At 41.9% G+C, this 24738-nt stretch overlaps 3 protein-coding genes across 6 annotated transcripts in view; 2 read left to right on the top strand and 1 right to left on the bottom strand.

Annotated features, from left to right (window-relative positions):
• Nucleotides 1-24738, top strand: part of LOC309533158 (cytochrome P450 2J2-like) — a 283269-nt gene that overhangs the window by 1985 nt on the left and 256546 nt on the right. For 3 of the 4 annotated variants that reach the window (XM_082224356.1, XM_082224354.1, XM_082224357.1), the window contains exons 3-8: nt 8875-9024; nt 9227-9387; nt 15248-15424; nt 17790-17931; nt 18997-19184; nt 19632-19773. In XM_082224356.1, coding sequence (XP_082080482.1) covers nt 8875-9024; nt 9227-9387; nt 15248-15424; nt 17790-17931; nt 18997-19184; nt 19632-19773 — 960 coding nt within the window. Of the gene's footprint in view, nt 1-8874; nt 9025-9226; nt 9388-15247; nt 15425-17789; nt 17932-18996; nt 19185-19631; nt 19774-24285; nt 24485-24738 lie in introns of those variants that run through there. The other variant, XM_082224355.1, reaches the window with a different exon arrangement.
• Nucleotides 1-24738, top strand: part of LOC309533176 (cytochrome P450 2J5-like) — a 317301-nt gene that overhangs the window by 38895 nt on the left and 253668 nt on the right. The gene's annotated exons all lie outside the window — the stretch shown is intronic.
• Nucleotides 1-24738, bottom strand: part of LOC309533172 (cytochrome P450 2J2-like) — a 196926-nt gene that overhangs the window by 97827 nt on the left and 74361 nt on the right. The gene's annotated exons all lie outside the window — the stretch shown is intronic.

Here is a 24738-nt window from a genome sequence, read left to right as displayed (position 1 = left end):
CTGGTATTTTCCCAAGAGAAAACATTTAAAGGGCTGTCCAGAAGAAAGGTTCTCTATTATTGTTGCACTGCAGGAAATGGGTTACCTAGGAGCGAACAGCTAGGGGCTGAGGTCTCTTTAGTGCCCCTCTAAAATATGTGAAAGGGCCTGGCTCCGCCAAAGTTCATGGCAATTGCCATTCTAATGGTGGGCGTGAGCCACATCATGTAACTGATCATGCGAGGTGGGACTCACTTGCCCCCTTTGAGGCATTCTCAAAGTAAAGGAAGGATTGAACTCTGATTAATAACAATACACACAGAGGCTTGAACCAGCAAGATTCTGGGAAGGGTGCGCATAATAATCTCTCCATGCCTCCACTCCTCAGCCCAGGTCATTTTATTCACAAAAGAACTTTTACAGAGTGTTCGTAAGAACCAATCATATTTCTTCTGAACATTTCAACAAACCCCACGTGGGGAAAAGGTAAATTACCAAAACTAATTAAGCACACAGAACTACAAAGGAGTACATTTGGCAACCCTGGGAGGTGATAAACAAGCAATATACATGATAAGAAGGATTGACAGGAGGACAGCGATCATTATCACCTTTATGTGAAACCTGTTTCCTGGCCCTAGGATTAACATCCTAAGATTAAGTTACAGATAGGTAGCCATGTTGGTCTGCCATAGTCAAAATAAAAAAATTCCTTCCAGTAGCACCTTAAAGACCAACTAAGTTAGTTCTTGGTATGAGCTTTTGTGTGCATGCACACTAACTTAAAGACTAACTTAGTTGGTCTTTAAGACTGCTACTGGAAGGAATTTTTTTATCCTAAGATTAACATATCAGAAAAGCTACATCAAAGAAGTTTGCCCACTGTCTTTGATGACCCAGGAGCCTGCCTGTCTAAGCAACTGGGCTGTGTATGTGACTTGTGAAGAGAGAGAAATGGGCAATAGAGGAACAGTAGAGGAAATGGCCAGAGATGCAGGCAGTTGTGGGATTTGATCAGAAATTATTGTCAATGTATCAAACCCTATCAACACAATGCATTCATCGTGGACACAATGGCTTGATGCATATTTTATAATTCCTCATAGTAATCCCACCTGACCCCACACTCTGGATATTTGCACTCCTACACCCTTCCTGATATTTTATTCAAGTTGGCACCCTGATGGATTGCAACTAGCAAGATTCAACTGCAGGTAGAAGTTTGTTGCCTGTTGTAATGCATTTACTATCCTGGCCCTCAGTGCTGGATTAATAAGAGCTTGAACACTGAGTTCTTTCTGCTGAAGGTCTTGACGCCTACATCAGATTGGTACCTTGCCAAGGCACAGGTTAAAAGAAGTAGCAATTCCATAAGAGAGAAAGATATCCATATTAAATACCAGATGACTTTTGGAGACTGGTGCCTGCATTGGCTGGATGAGGTGGCGGGCTGGATGAGGGCCAATAAAGTGAGTCTGTATCCTGGTAAGATGGAGGTATGGTGGGTGGAGTCTAGATAATTGTTCAGTTTACTGCTATGGATGGGGTTGAACTCCCCCTGAGAGAACAGGTTCATAGACTAGGGGTGCTCCTGGATAAATCTTGGCTGCTAGAGGCCCAGTGACCTTAATGCCTTCTACCAGCTTCAGCCAGCAAGGCAGCTTTGGCTAGTAAGACAGCGAAAGTAGTTTCTGGATCAGGATAGCCTAACTACTGTCATCCATGTGCTGGTTATCTCTAGGCTGGATTACACAATGTTCTGCATTTGGGGCTGCCCTTGAAGCAGCGTCTGGCAAAAAATGCAGTGGCTTGACTGCTCATGGGGGCAGGACATGTTGTTATTGCAGAGTCCTTTGCACAACGGAATGATGAACAGTACGTGCCACATGCTTAATGTTGCTTTATTTTCAGTTCAGTATTGAGAAATTATTAACATGCATTTTGCCTCTGCTGGAGCAGAGAAGCAACCGTCCTTCTCCTCGGAATAACAAACACCGAGAGAAACAAGTGAAAAACAGGAAGCCAGTGTACGTCACATCCAGCTTCCCATTCCCGTGGGAAAACCCAACAGTACTCTGACTGTGGAATGTAAACATTGTCTTGTGACAAGCACTTCTGCTGCACAGTGAAGAGAGCAGAAACCAACATCCTCCCCCTTTCTGTGAACATCACTGGGCAGCATGTTCGTACAATATCAGTATAAACCCAACTTCTGTACATAGGTACAGTGTTGATCCCTTGACACAATCTTGGACAATACATCAGCAGGAATTTCATTACCTGGCATATAGGACACCGTTACGAGTCCCTTCTGAATATGTTCCCTAGCATGTTGCAACTTCAACTGCAAGTGCTTCGTGCTTTGCTTACAACCTTCCGAATTCAGCAAAGCCAAACATGCTTTGTTGTCCTGGTAAACCTGGATTGGACATTTGACAGGAATTTTCATGTCTTTGCACAATTGTAACAACCATTCACAATCCTTAAGTGAATAAGATAGTGCATTCAGTTCAGCTTCACAAGTACTTAAGCTAATTGTTGTTTGCTTCTTGCATGACCAATCAAATAGACCCTGATTGTACATGTAGCAAACTCCAGACGTACTTTTCCTGTCTGTAGTGTCACTTCCAAAACTTGCATCTGCAAAAATTTCAAGACCACCAGACTTCTGATTGTTAAATCTCAGTCTGTAATGCATAGTGCCTTTCAAATAGCGTGCTATGCGTTTTAGAGCTTTCCAATCCTTAACAGTAGGATTGTTAACTTGTCTGCTTAGCAAATTACAGCTAACAGCAATGTCAGGTCTTGAACATCTGGCAATGAAGTTTAGCTTGCCTAGCACACTTCTGTACAGTGTAGTGTCAGAAAATGCTTCTTCAGTGTCTTCTACCTGATAACCTGTTGTCATCGGTGTGTCTACAGGGTTAGCATCCATCAGGTTTAGTTTGCTTAACACATCAGCAATTTTCCTTGACTGGTGTACTAGAATGTTACCACTTCCTGCTTGGCAGGGGGTTGGACTCGATGGCCCTTGTGGTCTCTTCCAACTCTATGATTCTATGATTCTATGATTCACTTTGATCTTTCTCTATTTCCAGAGATAGGTAGTTGTTTACCTCACCAAGATCTTTCATGTCAAAGTGCTCTTTCAGTTGAGCTAGGGCGTTATTGTACATTGTGACATCTTTCCAAAAGAATAAAATATCATCAACATAAAACAAACAGTACAGCTTCTTTTGCCCCTCCTCTTTGACAAACACACATGGATCAGCTTTCCCTTGCTGAAAACCTAGAGAAAACAATGCTTCAGTGAGTTTTGTGTGCCAACACCGTGCACTTTGTTTGAGACCATAAAGGGACTTCTTCAGAGCACAAACAAATCCCTGTTTTACCTGTACGCCATCAGGTGGAAGCATATAAAGTGATTCACCTAGAGATCCGTACAAAAATGCTGTATTTACATCGTGGTGACTAATGTGTAGATTCTCCTCTGCAGCTAGCTTGAGCATAAGCCTAATGCTCTCATATCTCACCGTGGGTGAGTAGGTCTCGTGATAGTCTTCACCTGGTACCTGTGCAAAACCTCTGGCTACCAATCTGGCTTTGTGTCTGACTATCCTGCCATTTTGATCAGTCTTCGCTTTGAAGACCCATTTGCTTCCAAGCAGTTTCATTCCTGGAACTACTGGAACTAGCTCCCAAGTTTTGTTCTTTTCTAAGGAATCAAGCTCAGCCTTCATGGCATTTAACCATGGCTCAGCTTCCTTAGAATCCAAATCCTGGATTTCTTGGAAACTTGAAGGTTCAAATACCTTCTTGGAGCTTTTAACAGCTGCTACTGCTGTCTTAGCAAATTCATCAGCAAATCTCTTTGGAGGTCTGCCTTTTGTGGCTCTTTGTGACCTGCGAATCAGCCTTTGGTCTTCAACACTCTCCTCTTCCTTCTTAGGAGAAAAATGACCTATTGTGAACAATGGTTCTTCCAATTCCTGATCAGAGCTTTCAGAGGGTCGCATAGAGGCTTTCGCACTCTTGAAATCCTCTGAATTATCCGATTCAGTTTCAGACTCAGAATCAGAACCTTCATCAGTGGGTGTGGGCTGTTGTTGCTTATCCTCAGTCTCATCACTGTCATCAGGATAACATTGGAAAATTCCCACGTTCTCCCCCCACTTGGCATTGTACTCAACACTTCTTGTGAGCCTAATTGTCTTAGAGTCAGTCATCATTATTCTGTAAGAACCTTTCTGATAACCTAGAAAGATACCATGCAAACCACGTTTGCCTAACTTGGAGCTTTGTGGTGAATGAATCCACATATCAGAACCAAATATTTTCATGTGTTTGATGTATGGTTTCTTGCCAAACATCTTCTCATAGGGGGTACAACCAATCGCTGATGATAACCTGCGATTGTAACTGTAAATAAAACATGAGAGAGCTTCGGCCCAATAACTCTCTGGAAGATTGGCATCATGCAGCAAGGTTTTTAACCCTTGAAGCAATGTTTGATTTGCCCTTTCGCAAAGTCCATTCTGCCATGGCGAGCGAGGACTGGACAAATCGTGTTGAATTCCTTTCTCAGTCAGAAAATCTTCAAACTGCTGAGAAGTGAATTCTCCCCCGCGATCTGTGAAAAGAATCTTTATCTTCTTACCATGCACATTTTCCAACCAAGCACAGAATTCCTTGAACCTTGGAAAAGCCTCTGATTTCTGCTTGAGATTATACACGTAAATATACCTGGAAAATGCATCAATGAGAACCATGAAGAACCTATTTTCACCCAAAGAGGGCGATAGTGGACCGACTAAATCAGCATGAACAATCTGGTATGGTTCTGTAGCTTGCCTACTAGACACCTTACCTTTCGCAGCCATTTTCACCTTGTTTGCTGCGCATGCTTTGCTCTTCATGTGGTACCTGCAGGGTTTAATAGTCATACCTTCAACCAAGGTAGGCATTTTAGATACTGCCTCAAAATGCAAATGACCAAATTTCCTGTGAAAATCATGAATAAATCCTGCATGCAAACGTTTGTTAGAACCTGCAATGCAACAAGTATCATTCTGCACAACATCATCATAATACAAAACAAACAAACGATCAACACATTCAGCATGCAACACATAATCGTCTTTCTTTGTGATGGTGCATTTCTTGTTCTTGAAGGAAACGTCAATGTTCCGTTCATTCAGCTGCATCACACTTAGAAGATTGTGTGTGGCATCTGGAACATAAAGTACATCCTGTATAGATAAGTCCAAACTGTGAAGAACAACAGTTCCGTAGCCTTGACTGGGGATCGTGTGGTCATCCGCCTGGTGAATCGCACCTTCCTGCGGTGTAAAAGACACCAACAGTCTCTTATCGTTGCACATGTGGTGGGTAGCTGCTGAATCAACAACGAAGAAGGATCTAGACGTCTTCTGGACCTTTGCAACCTTTGGAGTGAAGCGTGAGACCATTGCCTTGTGCTGCGTTGTCCTGGACACCGGACCTTTGCCTTTGCTTTGGCCTTTTCCACGCGATGAGCTTCTGCTGCGCTGCTCTGTCTTGGCCCTGGGATATTTGCATTCCCTCTTCATATGGCCTAGACGTCCACACGAGTAGCATTTCACTGCCTTCAAAGCTTTGGCGCCCTCTGGTGGTTCCACTGCACTCTGGGATGACGTCTGTGAAGACTCCCCCTTACCCATGCAGCTAGCACCCCGGCGATCTGCTTCATTCTGGATCACGGCAGTAACATAGGCTACTGTGATCTGAGCAGTTGGTTGAACAGCAATCTGAGTGGCAACGGACTCCCAACTTGGTCCCAAAGAATGTAGTATCATGAAGGAATACACAGCTTCTGGAAAGTTGAGTCCTCTCTGTTGCAGCTCATGTCTCAGATTCTGCATCTCCATCAGGTGTGTACGCACATCTCCACCTTCAGCAAGAGCCATACCATGCAGCTTGGCATAGTAGTACATTGAGGAACCAGCTTCTGTCCTCAAGTGAGCCTCTCTTAAAGTGTTCCAAATTTCTTTGGCTGTGGTCTTTCCACGCAACAGACAGAGCTCTTCTGGGGATACTATCAACGTAAGTGTTCCCCTTGCTTTGGAATCCTTAGCATTCCATTCAGCTGTAATTGGAGCTGGGGGGTTGTCTGTAATAACATTAAACAGACCTTCTTTCCGCAGAATTGCCTCTGCATACTGCACCCACTCCGTGTAATTTTTCTTATTGAGCTTAGGAATCCCAAAAGCTTCAACCAGCTTTGCATTTTCCATCTCTGCTGTTTTAACCAAGCTGCGTAACACTTACAGCAGCGTCCAAAAGCACTTGTGAAAAGTACTTTCGCTTTCTCAGCCACCAAGCCTGTGAGCTGTGCCATATGCCTGTATCGCGGCAAAACGGCTTTAAAAGTTCAAAGTCCTGCCATAAAACCATAAATTAGAAACTGGCAGGCTGCTCCGGAGCATGAGCACATACCTTCATCAATCAAACTTGACGCGCAGAGCAGATAACGCGATCCGTTTCTCTGTTCCTCTGCCGGCATTCTTCAGTTTGATTTACGTCTTTCTGGGCCCATAACCAAAATGTTGTTATTGCAGAGTCCTTTGCACAACGGAATGATGAACAGTACGTGCCACATGCTTAATGTTGCTTTATTTTCAGTTCAGTATTGAGAAATTATTAACATGCATCTTGCCTCTGCTGGAGCAGAGAAGCAACCGTCCTTCTCCTCGGAATAACAAACACCGAGAGAAACAAGTGAAAAACAGGAAGCCAGTGTACGTCACATCCAGCTTCCCATTCCCGTGGGAAAACCCAACAGTACTCTGACTGTGGAATGTAAACATTGTCTTGTGACAAGCACTTCTGCTGCACTGTGAAGAGAGCAGAAACCAACAGGACATAGCCAGCATGTTATGCCACTGGCTGACAATTAGCTAAGTTCAAGGTGCTGGTTGAACAAAGAGCCTATAAAACTTGAGATCAATATATCCCTTCCAATAAGCTTTTCTGTTGAAATCTTTCTCAGTTTTGCTTCTTTTCAACCCTCGGTTCCTCTGGGAGGATGAGCGGGATATAATTGTAATAATAAATACAGTCAAACTTCAGATCTCAAATGCCTCCATTTTGGAACTTTTCGGCTCCCAAACGTCAAAAACCTTGGAAGTAAATGCTCATTTCTTTTTAATGTTTTTTGGTAGCCGAATTCGGTAAGCCGGATTTGGTAGTCTAACGCTGCCTCCACTTGAGTGCAGGAAGCTCCTGCAACCAATCGGAAGCCACCACTCAGTTGAACGGATTACGTTCAACAACACAGGGTTGACAATTACAATAATAATAATATGGTATTGGCCTGAATATAAACTGCACCCACCATTGATGCACTACAGTCTTGTCAAGAATATGGTGCAGAATGCACCCTCAATAAAAGCCCCGTCTGGCGGGATCAGTAGAAGTAGTAACTGGTTGACATCACACATTATATCCTTAAAAACAGTGCGGCAAAATTGGCTGAATTGAGTTTGTTTGTTTGTTGAAGCTTTTCAGCATACTAACTAATCTAAATAAATAACAAAAACAAAAAAGGAAGAGAGAGAGACAGAGGAATTCCAAGCCCTCTCTCAAAGATATGTCTTAACTGTTGTCTCACACAGAAGGGAGTGGACCCTCCCAGCTCTCACCTGGGTGCTTCCCTTTCTTCCCCCAGTCTCCCACCCTGGGAGATCTTTCCTTCTCTGCCTCTCACAGAGGCCAGCTATCACGTTCATGTGTGTACCCTCATCAACCCAGGGCAGAGGACATCACAAAACAAAACAAAACATAAGCAAAAGCAAAATAGCTAAAAGAAGACAAAAATAATAATTAAAACATGAAGAGTGAAAGAGAGAAATAAATAAAGACAACTTCTGATTCTTCGTCTGTAAATTATATTTATTCATAATATTTTAGGTCTTCATTCCAGTGTGATATCCAACTGTTTTCCAGGATAATATCCAGCTGTTCCTTGTTCTGCTAGGTGAACATCGTCAGCCCCAGACATCGCTAAGTGTCAAGAATAGTCCTCTTCCAATCTTGTATGATGATTTTATCTCTCCCCCCCATTCCAACCATTACTCCATGTTTAAAAACAATAAATCATTCATTTCTATTTAAACACGAAACTTTCCGCTATAGTCATAAATTTAAAAAATAATCTGTTATGTACTGAGTTGAATAGGATCCAAAATGCAGCAGTGTGATTGGTCCTAGAGCAATAGGATCCAAAATGCAGCAGTCTGATTGGTCCTAGAACAATAGGATTCAGAATGCAGCAGTCTGATTGGTCCTAGAACAATGCAGCAGTATGATTGGTCCGCAGGAGCCACCCAATCCAGCTCCAGGTGGAAGTAAATCCACAATCTGATTGCCTACAGGAGAATCCCGGAATTAGCCAATCACGTGCAGCCTATTGTGCAAATAATGTATATAAAGCAGATATTTTGGGGGAACTTTCATTCCTCCTCACCACTATGAGCTGAATAAAGGGCATGAAATCCACTCTCGATTCCGAGTACATTTCATAATCCATAGTTATTTACTTATATATTCATTATTTTACACCCATTTTGATTTTTTGCGATCCCATTTCCTGTAGGAAAATTTAGCAAGAGGGGGGAAAAAGAACTTCCATTTCCACCACTTCCAATTTTCCCAATAGTGTCACTAGAAGCTTGATGGAATTTCCCTCTAAATTCCATCCAATTTGTACCCAGAATCCTTTCTGCATCATCTTGTAATTCTTTGCTGTAGAGAGACTAAGCAGCTCTTACATGCAAAGGCATGAATCATTGTTTGTTCTGAGATGGCAACTTTTTACATTGATATCTGTAAATAATAATTTCTCATTGCTTTGCCAAGGTATTGCATTATCAAATGGTCACACCTGGAGGCAACAGAGACACTTTGGTGTAGTTACTATGCGGAAGCTGGGACTGGGGAAGAAAGGCATGGAGCACCAAGTAGCAGAGGAGGCCCATCAGCTCGTGGAGGTTTTTGCACGTTCAAAGGGTATGTGATGCTAAGTGATGGTGTGGAGCTGGCATATGGAGATATATTTGTGTACTACCTCTGTCCATTTTAGAAAGGAATGTGATATGTTTTTCTTGGTTCCTAATGGATATCCCAGCAGTTTCTCTTGGCCACCATGAAATCCCACTCTCAGTCTGAACAGGACCAGCTGAACTAACATTAGTATAATTTTATTTTGCAGGACAGCCACTTGATCCCTCCATGCCCATCACTAATTCAGTCTCCAATGTGATATGTGCTGTGGCTTTTGGGCACCGGTTTGCTCTTGAGGATGAACAGTTCCAGAAGCTGATAGAAGCCATTGATTTTGTCCTAAAATTTATAGGAAGCTTCGGTCATGCTGTGAGTAGTCATTTTCATACACACACACACACACACACACACACACACACACACACACATTTTTATTGATTTTTTTAACATATTTGTTTCAACAGTCATACAACATATCTTCTCATTTTATACAATCTTGTAGACTTCGGTCAACACCTCTGATGATTTTCCATTCTTTAATACTTATTCTGCATTTCTTAATTTCTATATTACCTACATTTAATTGTCCTTAACTATATTTCTCTTCATAAGCTTTCTTGCAGTATTTCAAATAATCCACTTTACAAAACTTCTTGCAGTCCTACTAGCGTAATCTATTCATCACAATTACTTTTCAAATAATTCATATATTTACTCCAGTCTTCTAAGAATCTCTGATCCCCCAGGTTTCGAAACCTTCCTGCAAATTTATCTAATTCTGCGTAGTCCATCAACTTCATCTTCCATTCTTCTTTCGTTGGTAGTTCTTCTTGCTTCCATTTTTGTGCCAATAATATTCTTGCTGCTGTCATTGAATATAAAAACAACTTACAATGCTGTCTATTTATATCATCTCCTACAATGCCAAGTAAAAATGCTTCTGGTTTCCTAATAAATGTATATTTCAACATTTTTTTCATCTCATTATATATCATTTCCCAGAGGTTTTTCACTTTTTTTACTTTCCCACCACATGGGATAAAAAGTTCCTTCCTTTTCTTTACATTTCCAACATTTATTACTTACTTTATACTTTTTACCTAATTTTACAGGGGTAATATACCACCTCAACATCATTTTCATCACATTTTCTTTTAAAGCATTGCATGCAGTAAATTTTACTCCTTCTTTCCATAGTTTTCCCCAATCTTTCAATTATATATTATATTCAAAGTCTTTGGCCCAACGTATCATAACCAACTTTACCTCCTCATCTTTCAAGTGCCATTCAAGCAGCAATTTATATGTTTTAGACAAAATTTTATACTTATTTTTCAATACCTCTATTTCAAATTTTGATTTATTATCATCAAATACTTTCCCCCTAAAATCCTGTTTAAACATTTCATTAATTTGGCGGTAGTGCAGCCAATCATTCACATATCCTTTAACCTCTTCATAAAGTTTCATTTTCCATTTACTTCATTTTGTATTAATTTTTCATATGTAACCCGATTTATACTCATATTTATCTTTTTCACACTCATTGCTTCTAATGGAGACAACCACTGCGGTGCTTTACGTTCTAATAGGTTTTTAATACTTATCCCATATTTTGAAAAGAGATCTTCAGAATATAGGGTTTCCAAATCCTGTATGGACTTTTGTCTTATTATACCACAAATACGTGTCCCAACCAAATCTATTATCATAACCTTCCAAATCCAACAAATCTGTATTTTCTAACAACATCAATTCCTTTAACCAACAGAGGCAAGATGCTTCATAGTACAGTTTCAAGTCTGGCAGGGCGAAACCCCCTCTTTCTTTAACATCTCTTAACAACTTATATTGAATTCTTGGTTTCTTCCCCTGCCTTTTGCCACTCTTTAAAATTGCTGCCCCCTTGATTATTGGAATTGATTGAAACAAAAATAACATCTTTGGTAGCACATTCATTTTAATAGCAGAAATCCTTCCCCCAAATAATAATTTCATCCTTCCAGATCTTTTTTATTCTATTCTGAAAAAGGTCTATATTCTTTGATGTTATCAGTTTCTCGCCTTGCCACCTGACAATTGCCACCTGAGTTGTATTATCCTGCCTTCTTCATATTTGAAGATTTGCTGAGCTTCAATTTTATTTTTTATATACAAAACCACTCCCCTCTTCTTGCTCTTGTCTAAATGCATTTCCCAGTTTTTTATTAATCAGTACTCTTCTGTTTCCTAGCCACATGTGTCTCTTGTAAACAAATAATATCCAATTTCTTTTCTTTAGGGAATGTTCAATTTTGTTCCTTTTCTTTTTGTCATTTATGCCATTAACATTCCAAGTCCATAATTTCATTGCCATTTTAAGTTCTCTTTAAAAGTGAAAGAATAAAAGTCTTTAAACTCGTCCTCCTCCTCCCTTCAATACAATACTCCTTCAATACTATGTTTATCTTCCTCTTCCGGACCTGCTGGTCCTGCTGCTGCTGCTTCATCTCCTTTACCCAACTCTTTGTATATCCTCAGGAATTTGTGCGTTTCACCTACATTTTTAAATTTAAATTTCTTTTTTTGTATTAAAACAAAATTCCATCCAGAAATTCCCATTTAAATTCAATTCCATTTTTCCTTAGCATCTGTGTCAGTGGTTTATATTGGTCACATTTTTTCAACAACCGAAGTGGGACGTCTTTAAAAATGATAGTAAATACTCCATCAAGTGTATTTTTGGTTTCTATGGAAGCCACCCAGAGTGGCTAGGGAGGCCCATCAGATGGCGGGGTATAAATAAATTATCATCATCATCATCATCATCATCATCATCATCAATGCATAATCTTTTTTCTCCATTTTTCTGCAGAATCAAATTCCTCATCTCTCTATCTTTGAATATAATCAATCAATCTCCTGGAAATTTATTTGCGATAGTAGTCTTTGTTCTAATCCTAAATGCATTCTGTATCATCTTCTTAACCTCCTCCACTTCCATACTTAACCGTTATGCAATTTCCGTTGTTAATTTCTCCAAGATGTTTTCTCCTTGTACTCCTGGGATTGATCTAAACCTCAAGTTCATTTCTCTTTGCCTCAGTTCATTCATAGCAAACACATCCCACAGTTCTTCCTGAGTATTATTAATTTCTAAAACTTCTCCTTTGACTTTCTCTTCCTCCTTTTTCATATCTCTTACTTCATGTTTCGTTCACTTCATTCCTTCTTCTAAACTCTGTGTTCTTTTAGCTATCTCCCTCATCTGACCTTTCAATTCATTGACAGTCATATCAAAATTTTTATCCATCTATTCCAATCTAGTCTCCATTTTTTTCACTTTGTTTGATGTCTTTTTTAATTTCTGCAAACATTCTAAAAATATCTCCTATATATTCACTTTCTTGTTTCGATCCCCTCCTCTCCAGCGGTGTTCCCCCTTCTCCAACATTTTTCTGTGTCTTCTTCATTATACTTCTATTATTTTAGATGTTATTTTATTCCTCACCACTAGATGTCACCCACCAATCCTAAGAATGGACACCAATTATATCCTTTCTGCCTCTTGTTTGGCCAATGCAATGTAGCAGGTAAACAACAATGAGAGAGAGAACATTATAATCCACAGATATATGCAATTTTTAATAAAAAAGTAATAAAAAAATTTAACAAAAATTTATTCTTCTGCCACTTGTTTGGCCAATCCACCACAGTGTCAAATCAGGTAAATTATAATCCAATTTAGATCCAAATAATAAAATGATGAAACAGGAAAAACAATAAATAGTTCTTCTGCCACTTGCTTAGCCAATCCACTGTAAAGTTTTACCACTGAAATACAGCAACAGGGTTGCCAAACATAAATAGAGGAAGGAAAGAGTACCAAAACAAAAATAACTTAGTCCAGTTCGCAGAACAACTAGTCCATAAAAAATAAAAATAACCAGGAGAGGAGTATCAATAATATATATAAAAAAGAAAACCCAAGTCCGTCACCACAAAAAAAGGAAAAAGGAGTTAAAGCCCACTCAGTCCCACAATCCAATCTCAGACTGTCACAAAAAGTAAAAAAATAGAAGACAGGAAACTGGGGTGGGGGTGGGGGGTGGGTAAAGTAATCCTCTTTCTCCTCTCTGCTCTTCTCCAACAAAATAAGATAAAATGAAAATTACCATTAAAAATATATATCTCTTTTGTTCAGGCTTAGCTGTTCCCCAGAAACGCTGCTGTCTGGCACACAAATAGAAACTTAAAAGTTAAAAAAGAGGCTTCTTAATTATAATTACACAGTTTCCCAAAAGCGAAAGTAGTTTCTCCTGCTGCTGTCTCAGAGATCCTCAGACAGACAAACCACCCCCATGGTAAGGGTTTTCTACCCAATTTTTATTATTATTATATATAGTCTTAAGTTAAGCAAAGTGTTTATATAAATTTAAAAAGCTCCACTGTAGGAAGACTCACTGCTTTGTTGTTCCATAGGAACTTCCTGCATATAAGTTGAATCCCAGTCCGGGCTGACCTCCTTTTTTCCACCCCGCTGCTTCTGAATCACTCTAATTCTTTTAATTTTTAACTTCTTTTCACCAATTAAATCCAGATTTTTAATTTTTTAAGAATCGATCGCTGTGCCGGGTAAGTTTGAGGCTGCACTTCTCGAGAGTAGAAAATGGCATCCCGCGCCAGCGTCTTGATCATGCCGATCTTTCTGCTCCCAAAGGGAGCGTTTCAGGCAGCGGAGAGACCGCTTCTCGGCTTGCTGGGAACCTGCCTTCTGAGGTTTTGGGGAGCTTGCGGGGCCCTTGCAATACCCCCTTTCCCCCCTCTGAAAAGCTGGATTCTCCCCCAAGGGCTGAATCCCGCTTGCTCCCGGCTTCGCGACCAACTGGAAGTCCCATGAGTAGTCATTTTTGTTCCTACTAAGCCAAACAGGTGTCCCTTAATACCACAAATCAGGGGCTTAATACCACAAATCAGTATTTTGGAATCCATTATGATAGAGGATAGAAGGTTGGAGAAGTGAGATCAGGTTTAAATTGATCTGAGATAAAGGCCACTTACAATCTCACAGCCTGAGCAATTTCTCATGATTATCACTGAGATAAAAAACATGAGTAAGAAAACTTTGTCCACCACAGGAGACTCTTTGGAAGAAAGTTGGTTAAAAATGGAACAATGACCTTCAGAATAGGTCATCAAGAGCCCACCAAGGTGAAGAGAGGGGAACCAAATAATCTTCTCAAGAAGGGAATTACTTAGTTTTGTTGCCATCATGGAAAACTAAATGTGTCTACTCTCTGCCCACATAGCAGTGTCAATGATGATGGTGTCCAGGGTGAGGCCCCTGCAGCCCCCACCTTGGCTGGAAATTTTTAAATGAAAGAGAGACCAGCAACTCAAGCACTATCCCTACTGCTAAGGAAAGCAGCTCCCTTCTGTGTAACCCATTTTTCATTTTGGTACACACCACTTGACTGGGAAACTACAGGCAACTTTATATCAGTGTTCTAGGTGCATTTGGAACAAGGAATTTCATTAATGTGAGCAGTTTCTGAGCTCTGGGTACAGTACTAAGCCTAAGATTTTAGATTAAAACTGCAGAATGGAAGGAAAGGAGGACTTTATTTTGGCTCCTCACTTCCAACCTCTCTCTGAAGACTGGAAAAGAGACTCTCTTAAGAATATTAGGGGGTCAGGTAGGGGAAGCATGGCTTTGTTTTCTGCAGTCTTCAGATGAGGACTAGATCATGTGAAAAATGAATATAAGATTTTAGCTGCGGTTCATTCATTTTCAGCTTTGTATTCTTTTTATTAAATAGGCACAATTAAACATTCAATTGCTGCACCCATAATCTAGGTTTAAGGTGCCATTTAGCTTGGAGCTTTCATATCTCAGTTTCTAACACTGTTTTATATTATTCTCCACCGACCCCCACCTACCACAAAAGGCCACTAACTTGTTCCAGGAGGGGTCCCGTGGTTGTGCCCAGTTTTGGAATGATGCCTGGGAGCTGGGAATATATTTTGAGAGATAGTTTTCTTTCACATTTTCAGCTAGGGATAATTCACAGAACCCAATCATTGTGAGATTCCAGAAAAGCGATAGACACCTTCCATCTTAGTGAGAAATTAATATGCTAGCCCTGAAGAATAATGCAGATCATGTTTTTTAAAGCGCTAATCCAAAGCACAAGCGGTGTGACCGAGCTTCCTCATGGTAATGGCAGCATTTCTGCTATCTTTCCTTTAGCTTTATGAAATTCTCCCATGGCTCATGAAACATCTCCCAGGGCCCCATAAGAAGGCCTTGTCCTGCTCAGAGATGGTGATTTCATATGCAAAGGAGGAGATGGAGAAGCATAAAGAGAATCAGTCTCTGCATGATCCACAGGATCTCATTGATTTCTATCTGCTTCAGATGGAGAAAGTAAGTATCTGCTTTGAAGCTGAATACTGCTCATCCAAGGAATCATTACATTCCGTTATAAGTGAATACTAATCTCTTGCCTGGAAACCAGTATCTTTTTTCCTGAATCTCAGTTGAAAATGGCATTGAGTCCCCCCCCCCCCCAAATATTTCTCCTAGTCAATTTAGTTGCTAAAGTGAGTTGACACCCATCCATTAGCATTGTTAAAAATGTGAGTGGAAAGAATTGGAAACCTAAGTGTGTTAAGGGGTCTTGCCAATGGAGCATTTCCTCTGTACATAAATTTCTTTGGATTGATGTTCATTTGACATTCAAATGTGGACTGAAAAAATAGAAAATCCTAAACAAAATGCTCTTAAACCAGAGTATGACTTCAAATCCCTGTCTCATCTATCTTCATATACTAGAAAGGACAAATATATATTCATCTTTCCCTCTGTGAACAATAAAAAAATTCCTTCCAGTAGCACCTTAAAGACCAACTAAGTTAGTTCTTGGTATGAGCTTTCGTGTGCATGCACACTTCTTCAGCTACTTCTTCAGTGTATCTGAAGAAGTGTGCATGCACACGAAATCTCATACCAAGAACTAACTTAGTTGGTCTTTAAGGTGCTACTGGAAGGAATTTTTTAATTTTGACTATGGCAGACCAACACGGCTACCTATCTGTATCTGTGAACAATGTTTATCATAATGACAAACAAATGGTTAAATATGTTTAGTGGTAAGTGTTGGTTTGCAAGCCCCCTCCATAGAGGCTGGCCCCTCTCACTGTCCTCGGAGCTTGCTTACCGGTAACCTCCTCTGGCTGATATCCAGACAGACCAGGGAGATTTTGATAGGCGACATTTTCCCAAGAGTGGGTAAAATGCACAACCCCTCCCTCCTGCTTCCGCAGGGGAAAGAAAATAAGTCAGAAATCTATTTACATGATGTTTATTTCTGACATTACAGCACTAGAGAAAAACACGTCCTTTCAGTTCAGTTCTTCTAGCAAGTCTAACAAACTTCCTGAACATGCGCAATTGGAAGGTTTCAGATTACACTCTTCACAGAGACTTATCCAGCCTGTGAACGTCCTGGGAAATTCTTCTTTCCCACAGATAGGCGCATCATTTGATGTCAACAATCGGTGTGTCTGCAGCGACGATGTTTCCATATACTGCCATATTTCAACAAAATTGTCATCTTTTTATGCAAATTATGCGATGATTATTTGGTGAAAAACAAAGGCACGACCCCTATGCAAGGACATAACAAACACAATTATGTTTCTATTGCTTATTATTCTATTGCTTCAACAATGTTTATCATAATGACAAACGAATATACTAGAAAGGACAAATATATATTCATCTTTCTTTCTGTGAAGAATGTTTATCATAATGACAAACGAATGGTTAAATATGTTTAGCAGTAAGTACCATATTTCATCACATAATTGTCACAGTTTTATGCCAATTATTCTTTTTTAAAAGGGGGGGGTGCAACGATTATTTGGTCAAAAACCAAGGAACAACCCTTAATTGAGGAAACAGTCTTTATGAAGAAACATAATTATGTTTATAATGCTTATTACTTGTTACTAACTGCTTTTGGTGTGATTAGGATGCACAGAATATGTGTGAACAGGCACAGGAAGGATAATAGGTAGTCCAAACTGGGGCAAGGCATTCTCATGCACGCTTACAATGCCCTGTGACCATTATGTGGTGAATGCTTTGGGACTGATTTGAAAAAAGGAGCTCGACTATTATATGGTGGTGACCATTAGGCAGTGAAATATGTAGCACACATTTTGAATATCTGCTGCCAGAGTTTCCGTTGGATCCCTCTCTTCATGCCAGTATTGGGTTATTATGCCAACTCACAGATCCTGAAATCTAGCACCAGCAGCTACTGCGATATACAGAGGAGAGTGTGTGTGGGTTTCTTATCATAACCAGCTATGAAGCGGAGGGCCGGTCCACCCACGAGGCAGGCTGTGAGAGCTGCCTTGGGCAGTGGAATGCCAACAGGAGGCATCTCTGGGGATGTGCTGCCTAGCCAGCTGCTAGTGGAGAAGCAAAGGGGGCAGCTTCTGGCAAGATTTCACCAAAATCTTTCAATATCTTACCAAGCTCCTTTTTGTTGTTGCCACTTTGTGGGCACTGCTGTGCAACCTAGGTAAGGCAGGTGGCAGCAACAGTATGGCGATGGTGGCAACACCTTCCCAACTCAGGCAGTGTAAGAGGACAATCCACCCCTCATGAAGCATGTGTGGGTGGTATGGTAATAAGTGGGGGGAATAAAATAAAGTAAGTGCTGAAGGACAAGCTGTAATGTGTGTAAATGACTTGTCACTTTCCCCATTTTCAACACCAGAGCAAGAATGACCCGGAGTCCACCTATGATGAAGAAAACTTGGCTCGGTGTATTTCTGAGCTCTTCATAGCAGGGACAGAGACAACCACGGCTTCTCTGAAATGGGCACTTCTCCTCCTGACAAGTCATCCAGATGTCCAAGGTGAGAGAGGAGAGCCAGGGCTTCTCTTGTTCACTAGGGTGGAGCATAATTCTTTAAAGGTTTCATACTGGAAAGAGTTAAAAGTGAGTTTATGATGGAAATTATGGAAGGCAAATTTTATTGACTTTCATGACTTTCATGTCTGGAAAGATCAGTTTCCCTCACCAATATTTTCCTACATAGTTTCTGTAATATATAAATTTCAGAAGCAAAAATGAAAAATGCCCACAATGCCCTCTTCCCACAGGACATTTCCAGTCTATGATAATTACTGGGACAGGTAGAGATGGAGGGTCTGAATGTGTAATGGAATTGGGATAGGAGAGGGTTGGTGCAGTGGATGGGCCTCCATTGTGAAACTAAGGTTGGCAGTTCGAATCTGCATGACAGGTGAACTCCCATTGCTCTGTCCCAGCTTCTGCCAACAGAACAGTTCGAAAGCATGCCAGTGTAAGTAAACAGGTAGTGCTGCGGTGGGAAGGTAATCAGCATTTCTGTGTGCTCTGGTACTCATCATGCTGTCCAGTTGTGCCACAGGTGGTTTAGTCATGCTGGCCACATGACCCCGAATGCTGTCTGTGGATAAACACCAACTCCCTAGGCCTGAAAGTGTAATGAGCACCACACCGCATAGTCTCCTTTGATTGGACTTAACCGTCCAGGGGTCCTTTACCTTTACCTTTATATGAGTGATGCTAGCCAAAGAGGAAATGATGAAATGAGGATTAATGAAACTAAGTAGGAAATATTGAGGACAGGGTATTTAGAACACACACACACACACACACGAAGCCTTTGATCTCAGCCCTTCAGCAAATCCAGCCAGCTCTGGTAACCAGAAACAACTGCGATGAGCTTCACTTTCAGCCTTTTCACACCTGGGATCTAGAGTGGGGAAGAATCATGTACACAGACGAGCTCTTTGGAGGACCAGGTGACCTAAAAATGCAAGAAACCTGGACTCATTCACAGAGGATTATGGAATATGTTCAAGGGAAATAAATGTCCATCTGAAATAAAATGCAATATTCACAATAAACCTTCTGTTTCCATCATTCTCTTCAGATAAAATGCACAAGGAAATAGAAGATGTCATAGGTTCTGCTCACTCAATCTGCTATCAAGATAAGAAGAAACTGCCCTACACCAATGCTGTGATTCATGAAATACTGCGCTTTAAATACGTCACTTTTTTGGGGTTCCCTAGGCAATGTACAAAGGATTTCAAGCTGCGCGGTTTTCTGATTCCCAAGGTATAAAAGTGTGATACAGCTGCACTCCTGTAGCCCAAGAGCAAAGAGCAGCAGAAGGTTTCATATTGAGAGATGCAGCCAGGCATACAGGAACTTCCTGTCTAGTCAAAAATCTGAAGGGCAAGAGCAGGAGCTCCATCTGCAGACATGTTTCACCATCAGCAAGTGCCATTCCATGGGGCAATTGTGGCAGGGGAGGAGCATGTAGTGGCTAGAAGCCTCCGCCTGGTTGTGAGCTTTCATTTTAAAAGAGGTGGTGGAAAGCCCTCTTGTGTTCCTGCCTGTACAGAAATTTTGTTAAGGCGAAGAATACAAAACCAACACCCCCCCCCCAAAAAAAAATCACACAGGTCTCTGCAATGATTAGTCTTGGGATAGTGTGGGACAATCGAGAAATGTGTTGACAATCCAGAAATGCATTCCAAGCCACTTGTTTTTTATTTGCAGGGGACTATTATTGTTCCCGATCTACGCTCTGTTCTTCTTGATCCAACACGATGGGAGACACCTGCAGAGTTCAACCCAAATCATTTCTTGGACAAGGATGGACAATTTGTGAACAGAGAAGAATATCTGCCATTTGGTGCAGGTAAATGCAGAAGACCAAGCTATGTTGTGATCTGTAGATGTGCTTACTGGTCTGCTTCCAGAAAAAGACATCAGCAGCAGCACAGGAGGGAGTGGGCCAGAGCAGTAGCAGCGTCTTTCTGGCTGGAGTGGCAGTGCTGGTCAGCAGAATGGGGCAAGGCAGTGGCAAGTTAAGGGGATCTCTGGGTTGGTGGCTTGGGGCCAGAGCCATAGCTAGGTGATCTTGTGCCCCTGACAGAACTGTCCAGATTACGCACCCTAGCCACGGATAAATTAGCTCTTCTTTCTCCTCTCCTCCATGCCCCCCCCGTTCAATTCCTCACACACTTCACCTTGTATTGAATTCTTTCACAGAAATTACAATATTTAATTTATTATTTCTTAATAAAAGGTTTCATCAAAGAAAATGACATTATGATGGAAGTTGACAGTTTTTTATGTAATTAATGGTAAAACAATACACAGATAGGTCTAAATGAAGCATACAAAAATACCATACTGATTTGTTCCACAATGATAACTTTACATTATACTTTCACAATATCTTCCATGCGAATGGTTTGAAGCATGCTTATGAGAGGTGTGACAAAAACGTTGGGCTAAAAAGCAACTCTAACAGAGAGCTTACAAAATGCCTGTTAAAAATGAACTGCACAACACTATTGTAGACATGCTTCCAACTCTTCAAAAGAAAAGAACTGTTGCTAAGACAGATAAAACATTCACCTAGTTAATTTCTGACAGTACCCAGTTCTTTTTGAGTACTCAATAATACTTCACACAACAAAGTAGACCAAAGTACGAGATGGCTCAGTCGGTAGAGCAGGAGACTCTTTACCTCAGGGTCATGGGTTCGAGTGCCACATTGGGCAAAAGATCCCTTCATTGCAGGGCATAGAGCTCGAAGACCCTTGGGATCTCTTCCAACTGTATGATTATCTCTCTCTCTGTGTGTGTGGATTTTCACCTTTCTGGTCACACTTCTATGAAGTCTCTCAGCCCCGCTCACCTCACAGAGTGTTTGTTGTGGAGAAGGAAGGGAAAAGAGAATGTTAGCCGCTTTGAGACTCCTTCGGGTAGTGATAAATCCAAACTCCTCTTCTTCTTCTTCTAAAGTATGCAATTCTTGTAAATCACCTGAAGTGTCAGAAAGCATCGCACAGGTAGTAAAACTTGGCTTAGTTACAAGCAGTGGTAAAAGCTAAATAATTGGCATAGGAACATGAGAGTGTCTTGTAAGAACCATGTGGTCTGAGCTTGGAGTAACTACATCAGACCTCTCTACCCAGTGAGCTTCTCAGTTGGCCTGAGGGAGAACAATAGGTCTGAAGTAAACCTGGCAGAACAGGTTACTCCATGGTCTTAACCACAGAAGAAGGCAAGGAACCTTTGAAGTTCTTGCCAGGCAATTAAGGCCGGCAGAAGAAGGGTTGATTTATAACCGTCTGATAAGGACAGTAAAAGGTTGTTCCAGCCTGAACTAAGCTGCGGAACAGACCTTTAGGAAGGGTAAAAACCAAGTCCTTTAGTTAAATAGAGGGAAGGGAAAAGTGGCCTGATGCGGCAGGACTTTGGCAAGAATGTAGCCATGATTTATGTGTTACAAAGGGAGGACATATCCCGATGCTTCTGAAGCATTTTCCTGAGAGGAGAATGGGAGTGGTAGAAGGCAAAAGTGGGATTCCTGCTGCGGCAAGACTTTGCCAAAACAATAGCTGTATGTGAAACTTCAGCTATGGGGGAGGGAGCAATTTCCCCTGATGCTGCGCTGAAGCAGCAGGCATGGACTTTAAGCAGATAGGATTCTTCTGATTCATTCCCTGTGAGTTTGGAAATGTGGGGGAGCAGTGTTTTGTTCCCAAAGCTGTACCAGCAGTTTGAGACACAATCTATGTCTGATGTTAGACAGTGTGTACGTTCAGCAGGAATTGAAGCTGTGTCACATGATGGACACTTCAAGATGGCGGAGGTGGCTGATCGGGATGCCAGAAAGGTTCAGAGGGCTAGATTTGCTGTTTCTGACACCCACATGCAGTGGGAGGCAATGGCTCAGCAGACTGCCAGAAGTCACGCCCTGAGGGAAAGCTGATACAGTATCTCAGGGAGGCATCATGGATGAGAAGACGCTGAGCTGTTTTCTTGAATGCACGAGGGGGGGGTGTTTCCTGTTCCGGGGGGAGGACTGTCCAGAACGGAAGGAGAAGAAGGGGATCTGGCTACGACGTCATCCCAACCATCACTGCAACCAGCAGGTGGCACTGCTAAGGTCGAAGCAGTGGAAAGTTGTTCATGTGAGAAGTTTGGACAGCTTCCAGAAGTCAGGAAGGCTTGCAGCATTTCTGACAGGCGACATGAAGCAAGGCCAGAGATGCAGAACTTCAGCACAAATTTGGTGACCGGCTGTTCCAGTGCAGAGGTGCAAGAATCTTTTGTGCTAGATTCTGAGGTGGAGGCACACCTTTGTGGAAGATGGAACTGGTTCACCACGTGTATGCCACAGAAGGATCCGATCCACCAGTTGAGTGGAGATTCCTTGGAGGTGCACAGCACCTGGACCGTGGAACTGAAAAGCTGTAACGTTGTGATGTCTAACGTGTTTTTCATTCCAGGTTGAGAAGCCCAGCTGATGCAGCGTGGCTGTTCTGTTTATGGCAACAAACAGAACGCAACCATCCAGAAGAATGAAAATGACATTATAAATGGCTTGTTCTTACTAGGTTGTGATGTTAACATAGGTGGTGGTGGGAAGGTTGGAGAGACATGTGATGTTATATCTGATAACCATTCTTTTCATGCAGGATGTGTGCATGGGTCTCCCAGTACCTGACACGAAGATGGTCAGGTGTACCAGTGCTCAGGACAAAGCAAAAGGGGGAGGCAATATGGGTATCTTGCAAAGGCACCCTATTGGTGATGATGACAATGACAAGGCAAACCCGGAAAAAGCCAAGATGCCAATGGATGGATTTGACATGTGGGTTCCAAAGTCACAGAGCAATACGCTCGGCAAGCATCGTTTGCAAGGCCTTTCCCTGGATTCAGACAGAGTTTCTGATGGGAACTGTGGCAAGATAAACCCGGAAAAAGCCAGGATGCCAAATGGATGGGTCTGACATGAGGCAGGAAGCAAAGATTCTTCTTGGGGCAAGGCTTGTACATAGTACTGAGGCCTGATGCCAAACTGATTTTACTCACTGGGGATGTTGAGTGCAGTGCAGAATGGGAGGAAAATAAGGGTATTTTCCAAGGCTACCCCACTGCGGAAGGCTCTGATACAGAGTCTGCTGCTGATGCTAACACTGAAGTAAGTTCCACTGATACAGTGGGAGAGATGCGCCAGGTGCGCATATCAGGAGGAGCTACAAAGGGTGAAATGCCCACCAGGTATGCTCAGGAGTTTGCTAACACAGCTGTTGCAGATTTAGCTGTGGTTAGTGGCTCGACACAGGTCTAGGAATCTGAAGTCTTGAAAGGGGCACAGGGTTTGCCCTCAAGGGACGGGAAACCACGCCCAAAGGCTGTAAGGGTAGACACTGTTTCCTTGGAGAAGGAAGCTGGACCACGTCCAGAGGCCGTGTGTGCCAACACTGATTCCTCAGAGAGGAACGTGGCTAGGGTTCTAGTCCCAACAAAGCCAGGTGTGAGACTTCCTGATAGTCAGAAGGGCTATGACGCCAAGACTAGTCAGAAATGCAAGATGGTAAGGGCCAAGGCCAATCCAGTTGCAGGTAGTTCCAAGGGTAGAACAGGTGATACAGGGGTATACTGTGTGTATGACATCTGTATGGTTGCTGCAGTTACACTGATGACTGTAACACAGTGCATGAATTGGGGGACGATGTTAGAAATCCTGATCCATGATTGCAGTCATGGGATTGTTGTCTTTCACATGGCGGTGTATGTTTTCACTCCAGAGTGGGAAGTGACGGAGACAGGATGTTTGTGTTACAGTGTTCTGTGAAGTGGGACTATTGTCCTTTGTTCATTCTCTTTGCTGTCTGATGCTAGAGAGAGAGGGAGCCATGTTGCAGTGCTCCGTGTGTGTTTATAAGTGAATAAATGTAGATTAGCCAAATGCTGAGTTGCTGAGGCCTGTTACGCAAGCTGCGAAGACTCTGCAGATCCCTAAGTGTGCTGATGTCTGCTATGATGTTCGGGCTGAAGAAAGCTTTTGAAGCTCCAGAATGAACGACCAAGAGGAGAGAACATGCCAGTCAGGCTTGTGTCTCTGCCATGGTCCTACTCGAGTGTAGGATGAGCTCCTGACAGCCCCTTCATCTGTATTCCATTCCCTTCCTCATTGTATCTTTCTTGATATGACATAAGTATAACAAGAAGAAAGGAAGGTTAGCGCTGACCAGGCTAGGAAATTGATAACAGCTTTGATGTTTTCCCTAGCCTAACTATTTCTAGTTTCCCAAAGGGTTATGTGGAATGTTTACAGCAACAAAGCAATGAACACTGGAAAGTAAATTCTTGCTCACTTACTGCCTTCTTCATATCTCCTCTTCAGGGGCTCGCATTTGTTTGGGAATGCAGCTGGTAAAGATCGAAATCTTCATCTTCCTGACCAGCCTGTTGAGGGCATTCAGTTTTCAGCTGCCAGAAGGAGTCAAAGAACTCAATCAAGAGGCTACATTAGGGGTTACAACACATCCCCATCCTTATAAACTCTGTGCAGTTCCCCGCTGCAACACATAAGAAAATAGGAAAGTAGAAACCAGAGGCCTTTCTCCTGGGCATGGTCGGCCAATTGGTGCTAAAGAAGGATAGAACTTTTTTTATGTACGCTACAACAGCAGCAAGAATACTTATTGCAAAGTATTGGAAGACACAAGACCTACCCACCTTGGAAGAATTAACAGACAAAGCTGATTGACTGTATGGGACTGGCAGAAATGACGGGCAGAATCCGTGACCAGGGAGAAGAGTCGGCAGAAGAAGATTGGAAAAAATTTAAGGACTA

This window comes from Podarcis vaucheri (genome assembly GCF_965113315.1).
Source record: "Podarcis vaucheri genome assembly, chromosome: 5".
Classification (NCBI taxonomy): Eukaryota; Metazoa; Chordata; class Lepidosauria; order Squamata; family Lacertidae; genus Podarcis; species Podarcis vaucheri.
Note: the sequence above shows the minus strand (reverse complement) of the source record. Positions and strands in the feature narration are given on the sequence as shown.